Consider the following 24,551-nt stretch of genomic DNA (forward strand, 5'->3'; position numbering starts at 1 on the left):
ATTATTCTACAATGTAGAAAATAGTAAAAATTACTTTAAAAACCCTGGAATGAGTAGGTGTGTCCAAACGTTTGACTGGTACTGTATCTACCTCAATTACCTCGTACCCCTGCACATGGACTTGGTACTGGTACTCCGTGTATATAGCCAAGTTATCCCTTCTCATTTTTCTCTCTGCATTGTTGGGAAGGGGGAAGGGCCCATAAGCAAGCGTGTCACTGTTAATCAACCCGTTGTTTATGAAGCATTTACACATCCAGTAGGTGGCGCACTGGAGTATTACAGAATTTACCCCAGTTGATACAGCTCTGACGTCAATGCGTTTCTGGGCATGCCTACAAGGCTTGAAAATAAACAAAGACCAAAAGCGGGTGATTGATCATTAAGCGGCCATAAACTTAACTTAAAATACTTTTAGGTCATTTTTTAGCTACTACAAACACCCAGCATCTGAATCAAGACGTCCCTACCGCCATGGAAAACGCATTGTTGATGCGAGTGAGTGTTTTCTCCGACCAGGGAGGCAGGAAATACATGGAGGACGTTACCGAGGTTGTAGTGGAGCCCGAGTCCGGGGAAGACGAGCTGAACTCGGACGAACAAGATGATACCAAAGGAGATAGCTCGACGGTCGACATTGTGCCTGAAAACGAGCAGTCTGATCGGACTGTACACAACGCACTGAACGAGCCTCTATCTGCCTCCACTACAGTTTCATGGACACAAAATGTACAAAATGGGGACCAAAGTTGTTCTGCAGTTTCGACAGTGGAGAGTTCACCGGCGGAGAGCGATAACCGCCCCCAGCGCTCAGTGGCTTTCTTCGCGGTGTTTGATGGCCACGGAGGCCGAGAGGCAGCGCAATTCGCACGGGACTATTTATGGGAATTCATCAAGAAACAGCGGGGGTTTTGGTCCAAGGATGACGAGGAAGTGTGTGCAGCTATTCGTAAAGGTTTCGTTGCCTGCCACCATGCCATGTGGAAAAAGCTGCGTAAGTTAGAATCATCCATGTGTCTAGCTAAATATGTATATTGGGATTTGTTGTCGCATCTCTTGCATTTAGCTAGCAAACGCTACGAATTAAATGGCCACCACAGGCTCGATGTTGCTGAATGTGTGGTTTGGGTTCTCTGGCTTAACCATCAAAATAAACCTACCACTGCTGCCCATCTGTCAGTAGTAGAGCAAAGAAAGAGACATCCCATGATTCCTATCTAAACCCCCAGCCTATCAGGTCACACGGACAGGCGGGTGTGCGGGGCTCTGGGAATGGGCTTTTTATACGGTTGTCTTCTTCCTCTGTTTGTCTTCGATACGGATGACAATGGGTTTAGCTGCTTGTTTGGAAAGAGTTCGCGACGGTTGCTTGACGTCGACGGCATACCAAATCCGGTTTATTGCTGTAGTAGGCAGGCCTGGCAGCATGTGACATCTGATAATGTTGGTTGTAAAGGAGACGCATCATATGTATTGGATTTGTAAAAACCATTGCGTCCCCCATCGCCTCTTATCCGTTTGATGAATTAGTCTCTTGGCTTATCAGCTGTGAGGGCAGTCGTCAGCGATCTGCTCTGGATCTTTCAACTGCCCTGTCAAGTCACTAGTACACAGTCTGCCCTACACCAGTGGTTTCCAAACTGTGGGGCATGCCACCCCCACTCAGTCTGCCTTTCAACCAGTGGAGGCTCATCAGAAGTGGAAGGGGTCCTCAGTGAATTTCATAAAAATACCAATAGTGAAACATTAAAGATACAACTATACTAAATATATTCACATCACCAAATAATTGATTAAAACCCACTGTTTTGCAATGAAGTTCTACAGTAGACTCAACAGCACTCTGTAGGGTAGCACCATGGTGTAGCCGGAGGACAGCTAGCTTCTGTCCTCCTCTGGGTACATTGACTTCAATACAAAACCTAGGAGGCTCATGGCTTTCACCCCCTTCCAAATACTTACACGGTAATTATGACAACTTCCAGAGGATGTCCTCCTTCCTATCGGAGCTCTTGCAGCATGAACTGACTTGTTGTCCACCCAATCAAAGCATCAGATAATGAATCTAGTACTGAAAGCATAAGCTACAGCTAGCTAGCACGGCAGTGGGTGTTTGAGTAGGCTAAATTAGCAAGTTGCAACAAAATATGTCTCTCGCGATTCTCCTTCATTTTTGACCAAATTAATTTGTTTAAAACTGTTCAACTATTGTCTTTCTCTCTCTTTGAGTCAACTACTCGCAACAGTTTTAAACAAATTAATTTGGTCAAAAATGAAGGAGAAGCGAGAGAGACATATTTTGTTGCAGCTTGCTAATTTAGACTACTCAAACACCCGGCTCAAACGGAGAGGGATGCCATGTTAGCTAGCTAGCTATGGCTATCTAACACTGAAAATCTTCCAAGTCAAGGTAAGCATTTGTGTTTTATACATGTATTACCACCGGGGCCCGCCGGTGTAACTGCTAAGCTGCTTGCTGACTGTACACTGTACTGCATCATTGTAGCAGGTTTAATAAGGCCTTCGTTCTAGTTCTATGTTAACTGATGTTAGCTAAAATTGTGACAACGAGAAAGGTTTTTCCGCCTGGTCACAACCCGCTGATGTGTTGAAGTCCACGAGCGAAGGGAAAAGGTGTGCGGAGGACAACGCGTAGATGCGAGAAGGAATTAACGAGCAAAATGATCATGCTGTTTGTATGTGGCTGCTATGAAAGTGAACTGTGTTTGCGTGTGACCAGGGGTGTTTTCATTACGCCGATTCTGTTAAAACTTTTCTTAAACGGAACGAAACGGGGATAAACATACCTGAATTTGTCCAATAGAAACTCTCGTTTGCAACTGTTGGACTAAAGATTACACCCTAGATCAGCTATATGCAAGCAAGTGTGTACAAAGAGGTATTGAATATGTCACTGTCTGTCACCTTGATTACTCAAATTATTCTCTTGACCTGTGTGCATCGACGTTGTAAACCTTTCATAAACTAGGTTGTAGCAACTTCATGATGGGTTTAGTACAGGGAACATTTGAGTATCATGTAGCAGCCTAAACCTATCGACGTTACATTGAGCCGGGTGAATGGAATATGAATGACAGTCATCCAATATGGTGTAATAGAAACAAGGCCGTGCTCATTAAAAAAACTAATCGTCCTCCCTTATCTTAAACGTCACCGACCGCCACTGCTTTAAACTTACTCTTGAAAGTTATAATAGTAGAATGTACAAGGTACAATTTCTAATATTGGGTATTGCATCATCAGTTCCTCTTGTCATGTTCGTCTTTACAAACCTCAGAGAGATATTTATAAGAGTGAAAAAGTTGGGGAACCCCTGCTCTATACAGAAAGAGCATCCAAACGGCGGGCTAGTCTAGTCCTGGGAAACCCCAAGGACGTGCGCATTTGTGTTCCCGCCGAGTATTAACACACCTGATTCAACATATCAACTAAATCAAGCCGTTAGTGCTCACCTGAAACTAAAATGTGTAGCAACGAGGCTATTTGTTAAATGTCTATGGATGTGTCCCAAAGGGTATCAGGGGCTGCCCGATCCCGTTCCCCGTATCAGGAGCTGCCCGATCCCGTTCCCCGTATCAGGGGCTGCCCGATCCCGTTCCCCGTATCAGGGGCTGCCCGATCCCGTTCCCCCTATCAGGGGCTGCCCGATCCCGTTCCCCCTATCAGGGGCTGCCCGATCCCGTTCCCCGTATCAGGGGCTGCCCGATCCCGTTCCCCCTATCAGGGGCTGCCCGATCCCGTTCCCCCTATCAGGGGCTGCCCGATCCCGTTCCCCCTATCAGGGGCTGCCCGATCCCGTTCCCCGTATCAGGGGCTACCCGATCCCGTTCCCCCTATCAGGGGCTGCCCGATCCCGTTCCCCCTATCAGGGGCTGCCCGATCCCCGTATCAGGGGCTGCCCGATCCCGTTCCCCGTATCAGGGGCTGCCCGATCCCCGTATCAGGGGCTGCCCGTTCCCCGTATCAGGGGCTGCCCTCCTGTAGGTTTTTGCTTCAATCCCAGTTGTAAACTAACCTGATTCAGCTTATCAACCAGCTAATTAATAGAACCGGGGGTTGGAGTTAAAACCTACAGGAGGGTTTCTCTCCAGGAACAGGGTTGGAGTTAAAACCTACAGGAGGGTTTCTCTCCAGGAACAGGGTTGGAGTTAAAACCTACAGGAGGGTAGCTCTCCAGGAACAGGGTTGGAGTTAAAACCTACAGGAGGGTTTCTCTCCAGGAACAGGGTTGGAGTTAAAACCTACAGGAGGGTATCTCTCCAGGAACAGGGTTGGAGTTAAAACCTACAGGAGGGTTTCTCTCCAGGAACAGGGTTGGAGTTAAAACCTACAGGAGGGTATCTCTCTAGGAACAGGGTTAGAGTTAAAACCTACAGGAGGGTATCTCTCCAGGAACAGGGTTGGAGTTAAAACCTACAGGAGGGTATCTCTCCAGGAACAGGGTTGGAGTTAAAACCTACAGGAGGGTTTCTCTCCAGGAACGGGGTTGGAGTTAAAACCTACAGGAGGGTATCTCTCCAGGAACAGGGTTGGAGTTAAAACCTACAGGAGGGTTTCTCTCCAGGAACGGGGTTGGAGTTAAAACCTACAGGAGGGTATCTCTCCAGGAACAGGGTTGGAGTTAAAACCTACAGGAGGGTTTCTCTCCAGGAACGGGGTTGGAGTTAAAACCTACAGGAGGGTTTCTCTCCAGGAACGGGGTTGGAGTTAAAACCAACAGGAGGGTTTCTCTCCAGGAACGGGGTTGGAGTTAAAACCTACAGGAGGGTTTCTCTCCAGGAACAGGGTTGGAGTTAAAACCTACAGGAGGGTTTCTCTCCAGGAACGGGGTTGGAGTTAACCTACAGGAGGGTATCTCTCCAGGAACAGGGTTGGAGTTAAAACCTACAGGAGGGTATCTCTCCAGGAACAGGGTTGGAGTTAAAACCTACAGGAGGGTTTCTCTCCAGGAACAGGGTTGGAGTTAAAGAGAAGTAGGTTAGTCTGAAGGCTACTTCTAAGGCTGGGCAAGTTCCAATAGTTCAACATGTTCTCCCTCCCTCTTTTCCTTCCCTCTGCAGCCGAATGGCCCAAAACTCTCACAGGGCTTCCCAGCACCTCAGGCACCACGGCCAGTGTAGTGGTCATCCGGGGGGACCGAATGTACGTGGCTCACGTAGGAGACTCTGCCATAGTGCTGGGGGTCCAGGATGACCCCACGGACCAGTTCATCAGGGCCGTGGAGGTGACACAGGACCACAAGCCTGAGCTGCCCAAGGAGAGAGAACGCATCGAAGGGCTGGGGGGCAGGTAAGACTGACCAACACATACTACCCTACTAGGTTGTCTAGCCAGCCAACTCAACATGGTAATGTTTAGTCTGTCTGACAGACTAGCCTAACATATAATAGTGTACGAGGGCCCCCAACAACCGTACCCTCGTGTGACTGTGCATCCAAAACAACAGCCCCTATGACAAGAGAATGGGTTTGTGCCAAGAATCATGTCTCCCTCTCTCTTTTGCACAATAGCAACCTAAACTCTTGTCTGCTTTGGGTGATAACAACATTGTCTATTCTAATGGAAACTCACAGTCAGATGAAGCATTGTAGCATCTATGTCTGCTTGGTGGAAAACTACAGAAAAACGGACTGGGTGATTTGACTAGAGGGATGGACAGACGTCGGATAAACGACACGCTACTGTAGAGCTGACTGGGTAAACGACACGCTACTGTAGAGCTGACTGGGTAAACGACACGCTACTGTAGAGCTGACTGGGTAAACGACACGCTACTCTAGAGCTGACTGGGTAAACGACACGCTACTCTAGAGCTGACTGGGTAAACGACACGCTACTCTAGAGCTGACTGGGTAAACGACACGCTACTCTAGAGCTGACTGGGTAAACGACACGCTACTGTAGAGCTGACTGGGTAAACGACACGCTACTGTAGAGCTGACTGGGTAAACGACACGCTACTGTAGAGCTGACTGGGTAAACGACACGCTACTCTAGAGCTGACTGGGTAAACGACACGCTACTCTAGAGCTGACTGGGTAGACGACACGCTACTGTAGAGATGACTGGGTAGACGACACGCTACTGTAGAGCTGACTGGGTAAACGACACGCTACTGTAGAGCTGACTGGGTAAACGACACGCTACTGTAGAGCTGACTGGGTAGACGACACGCTACTGTAGAGCTGACTGGGTAAACGACACGCTACTGTAGAGCTGACTGGGTAAACGACACGCTACTCTAGAGCTGACTGGGTAAACGACACGCTACTGTAGAGCTGACTGGGTAAACGACACGCTACTCTAGAGCTGACTGGGTAAACGACACGCTACTGTAGAGCTGACTGGGTAAACGACACGCTACTGTAGAGCTGACTGGGTAAACGACACGCTACTGTAGAGCTGACTGGGTAAACGACACGCTACTGTAGAGCTGACTGGGTAGACGACACGCTACTGTAGAGCTGACTGGGTAAACGACACGCTACTGTAGAGCTGACTGGGTAAACGACACGCTACTCTAGAGCTGACTGGGTAAACGACACGCTACTCTAGAGCTGACTGGGTAAACGACACGCTACTGTAGAGCTGACTGGGTAAACGACACGCTACTCTAGAGCTGACTGGGTAAACGACACGCTACTGTAGAGCTGACTGGGTAAACGACACGCTACTCTAGAGCTGACTGGGTAAACGACACGCTACTCTAGAGCTGACTGGGTAAACGACACGCTACTCTAGAGCTGACTGGGTAAACGACACGCTACTGTAGAGCTGACTGGGTAAACGACACGCTACTGTAGAGATGACTGGGTAAACGACACGCTACTCTAGAGCTGACTGGGTAAACGACACGCTACTGTAGAGCTGACTGGGTAAACGACACGCTACTGTAGAGCTGACTGGGTAAACGACACGCTACTCTAGAGCTGACTGGGTAAACGACACGCTACTCTAGAGCTGACTGGGTAAACGACACGCTACTCTAGAGCTGACTGGGTAAACGACACGCTACTCTAGAGCTGACTGGGTAAACGACACGCTACTCTAGAGCTGACTGGGTAGACGACACGCTACTGTAGAGATGACTGGGTAAACGACACGCTACTCTAGAGCTGACTGGGTAAACGACACGCTACTCTAGAGCTGACTGGGTAGACGACACGCTACTGTAGAGCTGACTGGGTAAACGACACGCTACTGTAGAGCTGACTGGGTAAACGACACGCTACTCTAGAGCTGACTGGGTAAACGACACGCTACTCTAGAGCTGACTGGGTAAACGACACGCTACTGTAGAGCTGACTGGGTAAACGACACGCTACTGTAGAGCTGACTGGGTAAACGACACGCTACTGTAGAGCTGACTGGGTAAACGACACGCTACTCTAGAGCTGACTGGGTAAACGACACGCTACTGTAGAGCTGACTGGGTAAACGACACGCTACTGTAGAGCTGACTGGGTAAACGACACGCTACTGTAGAGATGACTGGGTAAACGACACGCTACTGTAGAGCTGACTGGGTAAACGACACGCTACTGTAGAGATGACTGGGTAAACGACACGCTACTGTAGAGCTGACTGGGTAAACGACACGCTACTGTAGAGCTGACTGGGTAAACGACACGCTACTGTAGAGCTGACTGGGTAGACGACACGCTACTGTAGAGCTGACTGGGTAGACGACACGCTACTGTAGAGCTGACTGGGTAAACGACACGCTACTGTAGAGATGACTGGGTAAACGACACGCTACTGTAGAGCTGACTGGGTAAACGACACGCTACTGTAGAGCTGACTGGGTAAACGACACGCTACTGTAGAGCTGACTGGGTAAACGACACGCTACTGTAGAGCTGACTGGGTAGACGACACGCTACTGTAGAGATGACTGGGTAGACGACACGCTACTCTAGAGCTGACTGGGTAAACGACACGCTACTCTAGAGCTGACTGGGTAAACGACACGCTACTCTAGAGCTGACTGGGTAAACGACACGCTACTGTAGAGCTGACTGGGTAAACGACACGCTACTGTAGAGATTACTGGGTAGACGACACGCTACTGTAGAGCTGACTGGGTAGACGACACGCTACTGTAGAGCTGACTGGGTAAACGACACGCTACTGTAGAGCTGACTGGGTAAACGACACGCTACTCTAGAGCTGACTGGGTAAACGACACGCTACTGTAGAGCTGACTGGGTAGACGACACGCTACTGTAGAGCTGACTGGGTAAACGACACGCTACTCTAGAGCTGACTGGGTAAACGACACGCTACTGTAGAGCTGACTGGGTAAACGACACGCTACTCTAGAGCTGACTGGGTAAACGACACGCTACTGTAGAGCTGACTGGGTAAACGACACGCTACTGTAGAGCTGACTGGGTAGACGACACGCTACTGTAGAGCTGACTGGGTAGACGACACGCTACTGTAGAGCTGACTGGGTAGACGACACGCTACTCTAGAGCTGACTGGGTAAACGACACGCTACTGTAGAGCTGACTGGGTAAACGACACGCTACTGTAGAGCTGACTGGGTAGACGACACGCTACTGTAGAGCTGACTGGGTAAACGACACGCTACTGTAGAGCTGACTGGGTAGACGACACGCTACTGTAGAGCTGACTGGATAAACGACACGCTACTGTAGAGCTGACTGGGTAGACGACACGCTACTGTAGAGCTGACTGGGTAAACGACACGCTACTGTAGAGATGACTGGGTAAACGACACGCTACTCTAGAGCTGACTGGGTAAACGACACGCTACTCTAGAGCTGACTGGGTAGACGACACGCTACTGTAGAGATGACTGGGTAAACGACACGCTACTCTAGAGCTGACTGGGTAAACGACACGCTACTCTAGAGCTGACTGGGTAAACGACACGCTACTCTAGAGCTGACTGGGTAAACGACACGCTACTGTAGAGCTGACTGGGTAAACGACACGCTACTCTAGAGCTGACTGGGTAAACGACACGCTACTCTAGAGCTGACTGGGTAAACGACACGCTACTGTAGAGCTGACTGGGTAAACGACACGCTACTCTAGAGCTGACTGGGTAAACGACACGCTACTCTAGAGCTGACTGGGTAAACGACACGCTACTGTAGAGCGATCTCCTTCAGATAAGGAACACATAGTGTGCGTCCCAAATGTTCCTGGTCATAAGTAGTGCACTACGGGGAATGGGGGTACTATTTGGGATGAAGCCAGTGATGCCCACAGAGCAAGTGAGCTTGGAGGGATTTTTTCCCCCCAGTGACTTTAAGACTCTTGCCAGACTAGTCATCAGCATCGCAGCAGTTTACTGCCAATATATTGTGCTGGTCTAGCCAGTTGAAATAAAGGTAGGTTATTGAGCAAGTCGTTTTGGAACATTTTATGCTACTACTAATAATAAGCCTTTTATAAGACGTGTTAATGGTTTATTAAACATTTTGTAAAAATGTGTCCCAAGTAACTCCCTATTCCTTATCTAGAGCCTGGTCACAAGTAGTACACTATAAAGTAGCTCCCTATTCCTTATGTAGAGCCTGGTCACAAGTAGTACACTATAAAGTAGCTCCCTATTCCTTATGTAGAGCCTGGTCACAAGTAGTACACTATAAAGGTAATGCCTTTTGTGACACTGACTGGCTAAATCATAACTACTTCTTCATCACTACCTTACTGTCTATGATAACTGTCCTGTCTGTCTCTCTGCCTCCTGTCTCCAGTTAGATAACTCACCTGTCTGTCTCTCTCCCTCCTATCTCCAGTGTGATAACTGTCCTGTCTGTCTCTCTCCCTCCTGTCTCCAGTTAGATAACTGTCCTGTCTGTCTCTCCCTCCTATCTCCAGTGAGATAACTGTCCTGTTTGTCTCTCCCTCCTATCTCCAGTGAGATAATTGTCCTGTTTGTCTCTCCCTCCTATATCCAGTGAGATAACTGTCCTGTTTGTCTCTCGCTCCTATCTCCAGTGAGATAACTGTCCTGTTTGTCTCTCGCTCCTATCTCCAGTGAGATAACTGTCCTGTTTGTCTCTCCCTCCTATATCCAGTGAGATAACTGTCCTGTCTGTCTCTCCCTCCTTCCTATATCCAGTGAGATAACTGTCCTGTTTGTCTCTCCCTCCTATATCCAGTGAGATAACTGTCCTGTCTGTCTCTCCCTCCTTCCTATATCCAGTGAGATAACTGTCCTGTTTGTCTCTCCCTCCTATCTCCAGTGAGATAACTGTCCTGTTTGTCTCTCCCTCCTATCTCCAGTGAGATAACTGTCCTGTTTGTCTCTCCCTCCTATCTCCAGTTAGATAACTGTCCTGTCTGTCTCTCCCTCCTATATCCAGTGAGATAACTGTCCTGTTTGTCTCTCCCTCCTATCTCCAGTGAGATAACTGTCCTGTCTGTCTCTCCCTCCTGTCTCCAGTGAGATAACTGTCCTGTCTGTCTCTCCCTCCTATCCCCAGTGAGATAACTGTCCTGTCTGTCTCTCCCTCCTATCCCCAGTGAGATAACTGTCCTGTCTGTCTCTCTGCCTCCCATCTCCAGTGAGATAACTGTCCTGTCTGTCTCTCCCTCCTTCCTATATCCAGTGTGATAACTGTCCTGTCTGTCTCTCCCTCCTATCTCCAGTTAGATAACTGTCCTGTCTGTCTCTCCCTCCTATCCCCAGTGAGATAACTGTCCTGTCTGTCTCTCTGCCTCCCATCTCCAGTTAGATAACTGTCCTGTCTGTCTCTCCCTCCTATCTCCAGTGTGATAACTGTCCTGTCTGTCTCTCCCTCCTATCTCCAGTGTGATAACTGTCCTGTCTCTCTCTCTCCTATCTCCAGTGTGATAACTGTCCTGTCTGTCTCCCTCCTATCTCCAGTGTGATAACTGTCCTGCCTCTCTCTCTCCTATCTCCAGTGTGATAACTGTCCTGTTTGTCCTATCTCCAGTGTGATAAAGAAGTCTGGTGTGAACCGGGTGGTGTGGAAGAGACCCAGACTGACTCATAACGGGCCCGTCCGGAGGAGCACTGTCATCGACCAGATCCCTTTCCTGGCTGTGGCCAGAGCTCTAGGTACGTTGTTGTGGCCAGATCCCTTTCCTGGCTGTGGCCAGAGCTCTAGGTACGTTGTTGTGGCCAGATCCCTTTCCTGGCTGTGGCCAGATCCCTTTCCTGGCTGTGGCCAGAGCTCTAGGTACGTTGTTGTGGCCAGATCCCTTTCCTGGCTGTGGCCAGAGCTCTAGGTACGTTGTTGTGGCCAGATCCCTTTCCTGGCTGTGGCCAGATCCCGTTCCTGGCTGTGGCCAGATCCCTTTCCTGGCTGTGGCCAGAGCTCTAGGTACGTTGTTGTGGCCAGATCCCTTTCCTGGCTGTGGCCAGAGCTCTAGGTACGTTGTTGTGGCCAGATCCCTTTCCTGGCTGTGGCCAGAGCTCTAGGTACGTTGTTGTGGCCAGATCCCTTTCCTGGCTGTGGCCAGAGCTCTAGGTACGTTGTTGTGGCCAGATCCCTTTCCTGGCTGTGGCCAGAGCTCTAGGTACGTTGTTGTGGCCAGATCCCTTTCCTGGCTGTGGCCAGATCCCGTTCCTGGCTGTGGCCAGATCCCGTTCCTGGCTGTGGCCAGATCCCTTTCCTGGCTGTGGCCAGAGCTCTAGGTACGTTGTTGTGGCCAGATCCCTTTCCTGGCTGTGGCCAGAGCTCTAGGTACGTTGTTGTGGCCAGATCCCTTTCCTGGCTGTGGCCAGAGCTCTAGGTACGTTGTTGTGGCCAGATCCCTTTCCTGGCTGTGGCCAGATCCCGTTCCTGGCTGTGACCAGATCCCTTTCCTGGCTGTGGCCAGAGCTCTAGGTACGTTGTTGTGGTCTTAAAGCTCCACAGAGGTTCATTTCCATTTTTATGGAAATAGTTTGATTATTTCGTTAATGTTTCTCCCCATTACCTGAAACCTTTATTCTTTTCAAAGCCGTTGGAGCTGTCGCACTGGCCGTTCGGTCCGAACACGTTCACCAAGTCATGGACATTAGTTGCACTAAACAGAAGTTGCCTCACTCAGAGGCACGTGTTGCTAGGCAACCCGCCTGGACTTGCCCGGGCTAAAGCCACTTAGTGATGGGGGCAAGTTCTGCTCTTTTTACTGACACGGTTTTCTGTTTGACTCGTTCAGTCAAAATAAATCATATTTAGACACATTTTCTTTTAATTTGAGTCCGTAATGCCCAGAGCAGGACCGGCGAGTGATGAACTGAAAACTCGAAAGAGTTATGATTCTATAAGCCTCGTTCACCGTAGGGAGCTGTCATTTGTGACCGAGACTTGTAAACGTGTGCTTTAAACAACATAAACCTACATTTGTTGATTTCTAGGCATCCAAATAAGATTATTTCTTGATACATTTGAAACGAGGTCTAGTTGTGGCCAGATTGTGAACGACTCTTGGTCGAATGCAGTGGTTGACTTCCATGAGGGTGATTTAGGCACAATATCGTTGGTGAACTGCAGCTCCCCAATCGATTCGTTCTCGAGTTTGTGTTTGTTGAGCTGAGGATGTGTCTGTTTTGGTTCCAGGTTTGAGGAGTAACGGATTACATGTAATCTTTTACATGTAAGGGATTATATAAAAACCGGTAACTGTAATCTGTTACATGTAAGGGATTATATAAAAACCGGTAACTAATCCGTTACATGTAAGGGATTATATAAAAACCTGTAACTAATCTGTTACATGTAAGGGATTATATAAAAACCGGTAACTGTAATCTGTTACATGTAAGGGATTATATAAAAACCGGTAACTAATCCGTTACATGTAAGGGATTATATAAAAACCGGTAACTAATCTGTTACATGTAAGGGATTATATAAAAAACGGTAACTAATCCGTTACATGTAAGGGATTATATAAAAACCGGTAACTAATCTGTTACATGTAAGGGATTATATAAAAACCGGTAACTGTAATCCGTAACGTCACCAGCAATGATTTTCTTTTTATCAGGTTACAGATACTTTTGAAAAACTAGATTACTTCGATGATTACTTTTAAATTCAGAAAAGATGTTTGCAAAAAAAAAATCTTTGACACTTCTTTGATGTCTCAATGACATTCAAATCAGCGTTGAAAAAAGGCACACGTTTAAGTTTGTTCCACCTGAGTGAGTCTGACCACCAATCACAGACCACTACGATGACACACCAAATGATGACCACCAATCAGAGACCACTACGATGACACACCAAATGATGACCACCAATCAGAGACCACTACGATGACACACCAAATGATGACCACCAATCAGAGACCACTATGATGACACACCAAATGATGACCACCAATCAGAGACCACTACGATGACACACCAAATGATGACCACCAATCAGAGACCACTACGATGACACACCAAATGATGACCACCAATCAGAGACCACTACGATGACACACCAACTGATGACCACCAATCAGAGACCACTATGATGACACACCAAATGATGACCACCAATCAGAGACCACTACGATGACACACTAAATGATGACCACCAATCAGAGACCACTATGATGACACACCAAATGATGACCACCAATCAAAGACCACTGATGACACACCAAATGATGACCACCAATCAGAGACCACTACGATGACACACCAAATGATGACCACCAATCAGAGACCACTACGATGACACACCAAATGATGACCACCAATCAGAGACCACTACGATGACACACCAAATGATGACCACCAATCAGAGACCACTATGATGACACACCAAATGATGACCACCAATCAGAGACCATTATGATGACACACCAATGTGTTTGATGGATTGTGGGAATAGAGCAGGAATAGGCTTTTGTAGGTTACAGTCCAAGCTACGTCTTCCCATGGTGCGACTGCTGTCGGCATCCAAAGATTATCCAACTGGAATAAATGCTTGGAGGTAAGCATGACAGCAGTGGTGTAGTCTACGGCGATACGGATATCACTTATTATTGATATTTATGACTTATTATTGACTTTAAGCATCAGCTGTCAGAGCAAGAGCATCCTGTCTGGTGCAGAGATCAACAAGGCCTATGGCGTCATCACTACCGTGTCTCGCCACCTTGGCCTGGATGAGGGCAACGTTCACTTCCAAGTAAGGGCTTTGGGATGGAGATGCAATATGGCAGTCGTGCCAACATATCTCATCAGCCACCTGGTGGAAGGGACTTTGTGGATCTGAGGCTCCTTCCCCTGTTGCCTCCATCATCCTCCAAATCCCACCAACATCAGCAGCCTCAGAGCGCAACTGGTCCTTGTTTGGGAACACACACACCAAAGCACGCAACAGGCTGACCAATACAAGGGTTGAAAAATTGGTGGCCATCCGGGCAAATATGAGGCTTTTTGAGCCTGACAACGAGCCATCCTCAACAAGGTTGGAAAGTGACAGTGAAGATGAGGTCTCAGAGTCTGATGTTCAAGAGGTGGACATTGAGGAGGTCCAGGAGAGAAGACATGGAGTCTGATGTTCAAGAGGTGGACATTGAGGAGGTCCAGGAGAGAAGACATGGAGTCTGATGTTCAAGAGGTGGACATTGAGGAGGTCCAGGAGAGAAGACATGGAGTCTGATGTTCAAGAGGTGGACATTGAGGAGGTCCAGGGAGAAGACATGGAGTCTGATGTTCAAGAGGTGGACATTGAGGAGGTCCAGGGAGAAGACATGGAAGCCTGAGAGGAAGACAACCAAAGCTTTAGTTTCTACACTATCATTTTACAGATAATATGTTTTTGGGAGATGCGACGGATCAAATCATCCCATGTGAAGAGTCAACTCATTTAATTAATTTAATCAATTCATTTCATCAATTCGTAACTGAATAGTTTTTTAAAATTTATATTGGAACGATTTAATAATGTGCAATTATGTCTACTATTGATAAGGTAAAAGGTTTATGTTTCTGTCTCCATATGATATGGGAAATATATCCAATGCAAAAAACAGATACATTTAAATGGTATTAATATTCATTTGCACATATATTCCTGAAAATTTCTCTGAATAATCCCCAAAATGTGCAAACGTAATCTCCGTTGATTCTTGAAGAATATAATTTATAAATGCCTCATGAGTTTAGTTCAACTGTCACACACCATCAGAACCCCAAAATATAAACTTGTTTTTCTCCAATGTTTGTCAACATTGTAAATGTAAACACACGGTATAGCCTCATAACATGGGTTTAAACCATCATTTTGATATCATGGAAGGTCAGTCATTGCATCCATAGCTCTGTCTGTTAATCTGAGAGTGGTTACATTTCTCCAGGCTCATCTCTCATATTTTTACCAAAACAAAGGCAGGGTGGCCGTTTTGTTATTGTTTCATCTGTTGATTTGCCCTTAGATATCTTGATAAAATGCTGCTGTTTAAAGTGTCACCAACTATAAAAGGTAAACAATAGGTCTTTAGCAAATCATTTATCACCTGTAAATAGCACTGTTCAGTAGTGCTCAAAGCCATTCCATGAGTGCAGCATTTATTTTTCAACTCGAATCAATGAACCCAATCCGTCGTCCATGACAACACAATCATAAACAACACAGTAGGACTGGCTAATAAGTCCTTATTTTTGGGGGTCATATTCAGGTGAAACTATTAGGCTAATACTTCCAGATTTCTAAGTCCTATTCAAATCAAAGTTTATTTATCACGTGTGCCGAATATATATATATATATATATATCGCTTGAAGATCAAGGGGTATAACATTGGAATGACTGAAATTCTGATACTTTGGTTTTTAACGTGAAGATATAATTTAATCATATTATTATAAGTAGTAGAAAGCGATGGGTTAGAAGAAGCCTACATAACCAACCCATAAAGTAACATTTAACATCCATATATGGCCAGCTATGTAAACTTTAACATTGATTTATTCTGCAATAGATGTCGGTTCAATTGGTAACATACATTTTTGTCTTCTTCTAATGTCTCTTAAGGGGAAAGTAATCTAATGTAATCAGATTACGTTACTGAGATTGGGTAATCCAAAAGTTACGTTACTGATTACAATTTTGGACAGGTAACTAGTAACTAACGGATTACATTTAGGTAGTAACCTAGGCAACCCTGATTGGTTCTACAAAGCTGTGTCCATCATAACATTCAATAATCAATTAAGTGCATTCATTCTTGCAGCATGCGATCAATCAGTTATCAGTTATTTTCTTCTTCTATGCTGCTGTTTTCCTTTTCACCCAGCGTTCCATCTAAATCGTTGAGATTCTCTTTGTAATGGAAAGCGCTCAACGAGGCAGTTGGGAACAGCAAGACGGGCAACGAGGCAGTCGGGAACAGCAAGACGGGCAACGAGGCAGTCGGGAACAGCAAGACGGGCAACGAGGCAGTCGGGAACAGCAAGACGGGCAACGAGGCAGTCGGGAACAGCAAGACGGGCAACGAGGCAGTCGGGAACAGCAAGACGGGCAACGAGGCAGTCGGGAACAGCAAGACGGGCAACGAGGCAGTCGGGAACAGCAAGACGGGCAACGAGGCAGTCGGGAACAGCAAGACGGGCAACGAGGCAGTTGGGAACCGCAAGACGGGCAACGAGGCAGTTGGGAACCGCAAGACGGGCAACGAGGCAGTTGGGAACCGCAAGACGGGCAACGAGGCAGTTGGGAACCGCAAGACGGGCAACGAGGCTGTTGGGAACAGCAAGACGGGCAACGAGGCTGTTGGGAACAGCAAGACGGGCAACGAGGCAGTTGGGAACAGCAAGACGGGCAACGAGGCAGTTGGGAACAGCAAGACGGGCAACGAGGCTGTTGGGAACAGCAAGACGGGCAACGAGGCTGTTGGGAACAGCAAGACGGGCAACGAGGCAGTTGGGAACAGCAAGACGGGCAACGAGGCAGTTGGGAACAGCAAGACGGCAACGAGGCAGTTGGGAACAGCAAGACGGGCAACGAGGCAGTTGGGAACAGCAAGACGGGCAACGAGGCAGTTGGGAACAGCAAGACGGGCAACGAGGCAGTTGGGAACAGCAAGACGGGCAACGAGGCAGTTGGGAACAGCAAGACGGGCAACGAGGCAGTTGGGAACAGCAAGACGGGCAACGAGGCAGTTGGGAACAGCAAGACGGGCAACGAGGCTGTTGGGAACAGCAAGACGGGCAACGAGGCAGTCGGGAACAGCAAGACGGGCAACGAGGCAGTCGGGAACAGCAAGACGGGCAACGAGGCAGTCGGGAACAGCAAGACGGGCAACGAGGCAGTCGGGAACAGCAAGACGGGCAACGAGGCAGTCGGGAACAGCAAGACGGGCAACGAGGCAGTCGGGAACAGCAAGACGGGCAACGAGGCAGTCGGGAACAGCAAGACGGGCAACGAGGCAGTCGGGAACAGCAAGACGGGCAACGAGGCAGTCGGGAACAGCAAGACGGGCAACGAGGCAGTCGGGAACAGCAAGACGGGCAACGAGGCAGTCGGGAACAGCAAGACGGGCAACGAGGCAGTCGGGAACAGCAAGACGGGCAACGAGGCAGTCGGGAACAGCAAGACGGGCAACGAGGCAGTCGGGAACAGCAAGACGGGCAACGAGGCAGTCGGGAACAGCAAGACGGGCAACGAGGCAGTCGGGAACAGCAAGACGGGCAACGAGGCAGTCGGGAACCGCAAGACGGGCAACGAGGCAGTCGGGAACCGCAAGACGGGCAACGAGGCAGTCGGGAACCGCAAGACGGGCAACGAGGCAGTCGGGAACCGCAAGACGGGCAACGAGGCAGTCGGGAACCGCAAGACGGGCAACGAGGCAGTCGGGAACAGCAAGACGGGCAACGAGGCAGTCGGGAACAGCAAGACGGGCAACGAGGCAGTCGGGAACAGCAAGACGGGCAACGAGGCAGTTGGGAACAGCAAGACATTTCATCTTCTTTTTGTCCAGTTACTGTAAATGATTGTGGATGTGTGTAAAACCCCCTCTACTTCTCCTTTGTTATCCAGTGTTCCCTTGTGAGATGAGGAACATTTTATTGAATTATATTCTGTCCCTATAGGGGACCTGTGGAGCTATGACTTCTACAGCGGAGAGTTTGTAGTGTCCCCGGAGCCAGACACCTGTGTTCTGACCCTTGACCCCCATAAACACCGTTACATCATCCTGGGTAGTGACGGGCTGTGGAACATGGTGCCCCCCCAGGACGCCGTCTCCATGTGCCAGGACAACGATGAGGCCATGGTGAGTTGTGGCTACGTCAGTGTGCTGTTCAGTAGGGAAAAACATTTTTGCAACGGGGGGAGAAAAAAAAATCTATTTGTTATTGGTTTAGGTATCACTCTGTTTTGAGACATTTTCTCCCTGCTGAACACGGACCAGGGCTTTTCAAACCGGGACACTGAGGCTTGTGTGTGCAGCCTGGTCTGATTAATTAATTTATTGTATGACCAACATGATCATAATTTTTTTTTTAAATCACACAACTATTGTAAACAACCCCCCCCCCCCCCCCCCCCCCCCCCCTCTCTCCTCCTAGGCGCCGTGCGGGGTGTCCAGCGCTCGCCAGCTGGTGAGCCACGCCCTCCTGCGGTGGCGCCAGAGGATGCTGCGTGCGGACAACACGTCGGCCATCGTGATCGCCCTGCAGGAGCCGGGCGTCCCTCAGGAACCCCTCCACCATGAGGAGGTGCTGCTGAACCTGGCCGAGGGACAACACTGTGGCCCCGCATCGGACTCCCGCTCCAACACCTCACTCATCAAGGTACAGAGCAGAGGGAATATTAAGGTGTGTGTCCAAAATGGCCTCTATTCCCTATATAGTGCACTGCTTTCCGAAATGGCCTCTATTCCCTATATAGTGCACTGGGTGCTGTTTGGGCTAAATCATAATTACTACTTCATTACTACATTAGTACTGTATGAAATACCTCTGTCCCCCCTCTCTCACTCTGTCCCTTTCGCCGTCTGTTTCTCTCTGTCCCTCTCGCCGTCTGTTTCTCTCTGTCCCCCCTCTCTCACTCTGTCCCTCTCGCCGTTTGTTTCTCTCTGTCCCCCCTCTCTCACTCTGTCCCTCTCGCCGTCTGTTTCTCTCTGTCCCCCCTCTCTCAATCTGTCCCTCTCTCCGTCTGTTTCTCTCTGTCCCCCCTCTCTCACTCTGTCCCTCTCGCCGTCTGTTTCTCTCTGTCCCCCCTCTCTCACTCTGTCCCTCTCTCCGTCTGTTTCTCTCTGTTCCCCCTCTCTCACTCTGTCCCTCTCGCCATCTGTTTCTCTCTGTCCCCCCTCTCTCAATCTGTCCCTCTCCGTCTGTTTCTCTCTGTCCCCCCTCTCTCACTCTGTCCCTCTCGCCGTCTGTTTCTCTCTGTCCCCCCTCTCTCACTCTGTCCCTCTCGCCGTCTGTTTCTCTCTGTCCCCCCTCTCTCACTCTGTCCCTCTCGCCATCTGTTTCTCTCTGTCCCCCCTCTCTCGCTCTGTCCCTCTCTCCGTCTGTTTCTCTCTGTCCCTCTCTCCGTCTGTTTCTCTCTGTCCCTCTCTCCGTCTGTTTCGCTCTGTCCCTCTCTCCGTCTGTTTCGCTCTGTCCCTCTCTCCGTCTGTTTCGCTCTGTCCCTCTCGCCGTCTGTTTCGCTCTGTCCCTCTCTCCCTGTCCCTCTCTGTCTGTTTCTCTCTGTCCCTCTCTCCGTCTGTTTCTCTCTGTCCCTCTCTCCGTCTGTTTCTCTCTGTCCCCCTCTGTCCCTCTCTCCGTCTGTTTCTCTCTGTCCCCCTCTGTCCCTCTCTCCGTCTGTCCCCCTCTGTCTCTCTGTCCCTCTCTCCGTCTGTACCCCTCTGTCTCTCTGTCCCTCTCTCCGTCTGTCCCCCTCTGTCCCTCTCTCCGTCTGTTTCTCTCCGTCTGTTTCTCTCTGTCCCCCTCTGTCTCTCTCTCCGTCTGTCCCCCTCTGTCTCTCTGTCCCCCTCTGTCCCTCTCTCCGTCTGTCCCCCTCTGTCTCTCTCTCTCTCTCTCTCTGTCCCCCTCTGTCCCTCTCTCTCTCTCTCTCTCTCTCTCTCCTTCTCTCTCTCTCTCTGTCCCCCTCTGTCTCTCTCTCTCTCTCTGTCCCCCTCTGTCTCTCTCTCTCTCTCTGTCCCTCGCTCTGTCTCTCTCTCTCTCTCTGTCCCTCGCTCTGTCTCTCTCTCTCTAGGTTCCAGACATGGACATGTCGTCTGCTGTGTGTGAGCTCCTTCCGACCCTGGAGCGTGGACACGGCCTATCAGGGAGCAGCCTGTACGTCCTGGCCCTATCAGATCCCTTCGGCCCGCCCCTCTCCGACTCGGACGACTCCCGCACCGGTTTTCCCCTGGGGGAGGAGCTTAGTGATGTCACCGCCAGGATGCCCGGCGGCAAACGGACTCACGATGACACGTCACCCAACCCCGTCCCGTCCGCCAAGAGGACCCGGAGGAAGAATGGCGAGGGAACGGGAGCGGGGCCAAAAGGAGGTGGAGGAAAGGACCAGAAACAGTCTCTGACTCCGCCCCCCACCAACGTTTCCCCCACGCTTTTCCAGCAGCAACACGGCAAGGCCACCGTGTGTGTGTGCTGAGAGACACACACACTCTACAGACGGACTAACAGGGACACAAGACAGACAATAACATTCTGCCTCTTCCACAAACTTTTACAAATGACTACTGACTGAGAGACCAGTCACTTTCAGGATCGTGGTCTCTCTGTTTGGTGTCACTTTCAGGATCGTGGTCTCTCTGTTTGGTGACACTTTCAGGATCGTGGTCTCTCTGTTTGGTGTCACTTTCAGGATCGTGGTCTCTCTGTTTGGTGACACTTTCAGGATCGTGGTCTCTCTGTTTGGTGTCACTTTCAGGATCGTGGTCTCTCTGTTTGGTGTCACTTTCAGGATCGTGGTCTCTCTGTTTGGTGTCACTTTCAGGATCGTGGTCTCTCTGTTTGGTGTCACTTTCAGGATCGTGGTCTCTCTGTTTGGTGTCACTTTCAGGATCGTGGCCTCTCTGTTTGGTGACACTTACTAGTCATATTGATGGATTACATATTGGTATTGTGTTATGCACATTCTCTTCACTTGTCCTCTGTTATCTTTCGTCTTACTCTGTTCTCTGGGATGGTGGAGAAGGATTTTAAGTGGTGGTCTGTCATGTAATCATTTTGAACCCACGTAAGTAACTCTGTGATGCAAAGAAAGGGTAACATTTTCAAAACACAAAGTTTTCCCAAAGTAACCACAACATTTGGGGTCGACGGGCACTTCCAAAACGAGTTTGGAATACTGCGTCTGGGTGATGGTAGCGTGTGAAAGTCCACAAGATATCTCTCACTCATTATGTCGTGACTAAATATTTATTTTCTTTTTGTGGTGTTTTGGGGACAGAAAAATCACCCAAAGTATGAATTTATCCAATCTGTTTATATATTCTGCAAATCTTGACGTGGGTTCATTGATAAGTACATGTGATACTTACTTTTAAGTAAAGCAATATATTTTTATACATTGTTTTATTTTACTATTGTAGAAGCTATAGACGAGGATAGCCTACCATTATTAGATTTTCAAATCAATATATTTCCACCATTTCCTAAATTCACTTTGTCCTAATAATCTTGATATTCACTTGATATTTATTATAATCTTGCTATTCCCTCATAGTATTCAATCCTCCTATCCTTTATGGGTTACTATGCCCATCCTGGTTTTAAATTGGATTTTTAAATGTTTTTTTTTTCTTCTATTGTGTGTGTTCTGTTATTTCTTCACATATTGAATGAGATGATCCCAAACTGAAAGGTGCTGTTACAGTTTAAACCAGTGAACTAATAATGAATTAATAGTTGGACAAGGTGAACTGTATAATATAGTCAGTCGGGATGTTGTTGTTCCCACTGTCAGATGAGCTCACATGACGCCTGGTGGTCATTACCCGTAACTGCAACGCTTAGCCTATTTTCTTAACTTTTTACTGAATTTAACCCCCCCAACAAGATCTACAGACAATGAACTATAGGCTATTTAAACACCCCAGTTGAGTCTATGGGTTCTGTCTGCAGTGGTCTTATCAGAGAAAATGAGTCTATGGGTTCTGTCTGCAATGGTCTTATCAGAGAAAATGAGTCTATGGGTTCTGTCTGCAGTGGTCTTATCAGAGAAAATGAGTCTATGGGTTCTGTCTGCAATGGTCTTATCAGAGAAAATGAGTCTATGGGTTCTGTCTGTCTGCAGTGGTCTTATCAGAGAAAATGAGTCTATGGGTTCTGTCTGCAATGGTCTTATCAGAGAAAATGAGTCTATGGGTTCTGTCTGCAATGGTCTTATCAGAGAAAATGAGTCTATGGGTTCTGTCTGCAGTGGTCTTATCAGAGAAAATGAGTCTATGGGTTCTGTCTGCAGTGGTCTTATCAGAGAAAATGAGTCTATGGGTTCTGTCTGCAGTGGTCTTATCAGAGAAAATGAGTCTATGGGTTCTGTCTGCAGTGGTCTTATCAGAGAAAATGAGTCTATGGGTTCTGTCTGCAATGGTCTTATCAGAGAAAATGAGTCTATGGGTTCTGTCTGCAGTGGTCTTTGAGAAAATGGTAGTGGTTAACTAGCTAGTTGTCAATATACATGTTTGTTTTTAAGAATACTATGGGAGGGGTCTTACATAAGAACTTTTATTTGATTGACTTGAACGAGGACTGCTCGGCTCGATATATACGACTCGTTGACATGTGAGTGATATCAATGTTTTATTTCAAAATGCAGTCAGATGCTTCCATCTTAATTTTACCTACATGGATATTACTTTCATGTCATGAATGACGTGATCAATTTAAAATGGTTTATTATTTGACCCGTTGTCGTCACATAGTGATTACAGGGCATCAGACTTCTGACAGTGATAGTGTTTTAAGAAAGGTCTACCGACTGTCACGTTTGCTTCAGGACAAGCTCTCGTTAAATTATTAATCATTTTCTGTATGTAGTTTTTGTTTTTCTAGACCAAAGTGCAATTTTAACTGGGCGATTTGTTTTTTATTTCCTACTAGGCCTATATTTGTGTTAGATATTTTTTTAATTTTAACTCTTTTGTTGGATTAAACATTTTAAATGTTTTAGGTGAAGAGATACTGGTGTGTCGTTCTGCCAGGACATATTTTCTGTTACTTTGTGATGGTTTTGTGCATAATGTTTTTAGGAACAGTATTGGGTTGCGTCCCATATTGAACCCTATTCCAGAAGTAGTGCACTACTTAGCTACACACAATACCCCATAATGACAAAGCAAAAACAGGTTTAGACATTTTTGCTAATTTATTATAAATAAAAAACTGAAGTATTCAGATCCTTTACTCAGTACTTTGTTGAAGCACCTTTGGCAGTGATTACAGCCTGGAGTCTTCTTTGGTATGACGCTACAAGCTTGGCACACCTGTATTTGGGGAGTTTCTCCCATTCTTCTCTGCAGATCCTCTCATGCTGTCAGGTTGGATGGGGAGCGTCCCTGCACAGCTATTTTCAGGTCTCTCCAGTGATGTTCGATTGGGTTCAAGTCCGGGCTCTGGCTGGGCCACTTAAGAACATTCAGAGACTTGTCCCGAAGCCACTCCTGCGTTGTCTTGGCTGTATGTTTAGGTTGTTGTCCTGTTGGAAGGTGAACCTTCGCCCCCAGTCTGAGGTCCTGAGCACACTGGAGCAGGTTTTCATTAAGGATCTCTCTGTACTTTTCTCCGTTCATCTTTCCCTCGAGCCTGACTAGTCTCCCAGTCCCTGCTGCTGAAACACAGCATGATGCTTCACCGTAAGGGATGGAGCCAGGTTTCCTCCAGACGTGACGCTTGGTATTCAGGCCAACGTGTTCAATCTTGGTTTCATCAGGTCTGAGAGTCCTTTAGGTGCCTTTTGGCAAACTCCAAGTGGGCTGTCGTGCCTTTTACGAGTGGTTTCCGTCAGGCAACTCTACCTTAAAGGCCTGATTGGTGGAATGCTGCAGAGATGGTTGTCCTTCTGGAAGGTTCTCCCATCTCCACAGAGGAGCTCTGTCAGAGTGACCATTGGGTTTTTGGTCACCTCCCTGACCAAGGCCTTTCTCCCCCGATTGCTCAGTTGGGCATGCGGAAGATTCTTGGTAGTTCCAAAGTGAGTGATGGAGGCCACTGTGTTGTTGGACCTTAAATGCTGCAGAAATGTTTTGGTAACCTTCCCCAGATCTGTGCCTCAACACAATCCTGTCTCGGAGCTCTACGGACAATTCCTTCGACCTCATGGCTTGGTTTTTGCTCTGACATGCACTGTCAACTGTGGGACCTTATATAGACGTGTGTGCCTTTCCAAATCATGTCCAATCAATTGAATTTACCACAGGTGGACTCCAATCAAGTTGTAGAAACATCTCAAGGATGATCAATGGAAACCGGATGCACCTGAGCTCAATTTTGAGTCCCATAGCAAAGGGTCTGAATACTTATGTAAATAAGGTATTTCTGTTTTATTTATTTTTATAAATGTGCAAAAATGTCAACCTGTTTTCACTTTTGTCATTATGAGGTATTGTCTGTAGATTGATGAATAACATATTCTATCC

General features: G+C 47.9%; 1 protein-coding gene across 4 annotated transcripts; it reads left to right on the forward strand.

Moving 5' to 3' along the window:
- Positions 1-355: 355 nt before the first annotated feature.
- On the forward strand, positions 356-23,082 carry LOC120028583 (protein phosphatase 1D-like). 4 transcript variants are annotated; one of them, XM_038973782.1, is made up of 6 exons: positions 356-994; positions 5,082-5,310; positions 10,962-11,086; positions 18,052-18,233; positions 18,529-18,777; positions 20,162-23,082. In XM_038973782.1, the coding sequence occupies exons 1-6, from the start codon at positions 475-477 to the stop codon at positions 20,561-20,563; spliced, it is 1,707 nt and encodes a 568-aa protein (XP_038829710.1). In that variant the 5' UTR covers positions 356-474; the 3' UTR covers positions 20,564-23,082. The 4 variants fall into 4 exon arrangements, with proteins under 4 accessions (XP_038829710.1, XP_038829711.1, XP_038829713.1 ...); XM_038973783.1 differs by having other exon boundaries at positions 18,529-18,753; XM_038973785.1 differs by lacking the exons at positions 356-994; positions 5,082-5,310; positions 18,529-18,777; positions 20,162-23,082 and adding an exon at positions 16,257-17,960 and having other exon boundaries at positions 10,986-11,086; positions 18,052-18,145.
- Positions 23,083-24,551: the final 1,469 nt, after the last annotated feature.

Source organism: Salvelinus namaycush, chromosome 34 (assembly GCF_016432855.1).
Source record: "Salvelinus namaycush isolate Seneca chromosome 34, SaNama_1.0, whole genome shotgun sequence".
Classification (NCBI taxonomy): domain Eukaryota; kingdom Metazoa; phylum Chordata; class Actinopteri; order Salmoniformes; family Salmonidae; genus Salvelinus; species Salvelinus namaycush.

Excerpts from the sequence above, each read along its gene's own strand:
- LOC120028583 (XM_038973782.1), top strand. The coding sequence starts at position 475 with ATGGAAAACGCATTGTTGATGCGAGTGAGTGTTTTCTCCGACCAGGGA. Across the intron at positions 5,311-10,961 it reads ATCGAAGGGCTGGGGGGCAG|TGTGATAAAGAAGTCTGGTG; the intron begins GTAAGACTGACC and ends TCCTATCTCCAG. Across the intron at positions 18,234-18,528 it reads AGGACAACGATGAGGCCATG|GCGCCGTGCGGGGTGTCCAG; the intron begins GTGAGTTGTGGC and ends CTCTCCTCCTAG.